Consider the following 767-nt stretch of genomic DNA (forward strand, 5'->3'; position numbering starts at 1 on the left):
GGGCCCTCCACTGTTCCCCGAGGTCGAGGCGCTGCTCGCGCTCTTCAAGGATTCTTGTAAAGAGTTGGTTGATCTTAGGCATCAGGTAGTTTTGATTTTTTTTAAATTGCAGATAACCCCTTATCTGTAGCTTTATCACCCCTCAACTATTTTATTTTGGTAAGTTTGGAAGATAAATTGCGGATAGCCGCTTCTCCATCTTGAATTTTGGGCGTTAACTGCTACTGTGACTGAAGTTATAGATGAGGAGGGGTGTTATCTGCAATTTACTCTTTCTTTAATTGGTAGGGTTGTTAAAAATATGTTTTTTTGGGTGAAGATCGATACTAGGCTTCTGAATTTGAAGAAGGAGGTGGCCGTCCAGGATTCTAAGCATCGGAAGACGCTTGTCGAGGTTGGTTGTTATTTACTTTTTAAATTGAATGAATATTATGGCATGATAATTGTAGGAGACAACTGGATGAAATGCACATTCCACTGCTGGTTTAGGTCAAAAATGTTGGAATAAAAGGGTAATATGTAATAAGTGGTCTTATAACAATCTGGTACGGTTTATATATATATCCAGAATAAAAGGGTAATATGTAATAAGTGGTCTTATAACAATCTGGTACGGTTTATATATATATCCAGATTGAAAGGGTAATATGTAATAAGTGGTCTTATAACAATCTGGTACGGTTTATATATATATCCAGAATAAAAGGGTAATATGTAATAAGTGGTCTTATAACAATCTGGTACGGTTTATATATATATCCAGATTG

At 36.1% G+C, this 767-nt stretch overlaps 1 protein-coding gene across 1 annotated transcript in view; it reads left to right on the forward strand.

Annotated features, from left to right (window-relative positions):
- LOC109830533 (exocyst complex component 5-like) overlaps positions 1-767 on the forward strand; it is a 33,819-nt gene that overhangs the window by 341 nt on the left and 32,711 nt on the right. The window contains exons 2-3 of the mRNA XM_020397813.1: positions 1-85; positions 320-394. The exon at positions 1-85 is cut by the window's left edge and continues 143 nt beyond it. Coding sequence (XP_020253402.1) covers positions 1-85; positions 320-394 — 160 coding nt within the window. The remainder of the gene's footprint in view (positions 86-319; positions 395-767) is intronic.

Source organism: Asparagus officinalis, chromosome 2 (assembly GCF_001876935.1).
Source record: "Asparagus officinalis chromosome 2, Aspof.V1, whole genome shotgun sequence".
Lineage (NCBI taxonomy): Eukaryota > Viridiplantae > Streptophyta > Magnoliopsida > Asparagales > Asparagaceae > Asparagus > Asparagus officinalis.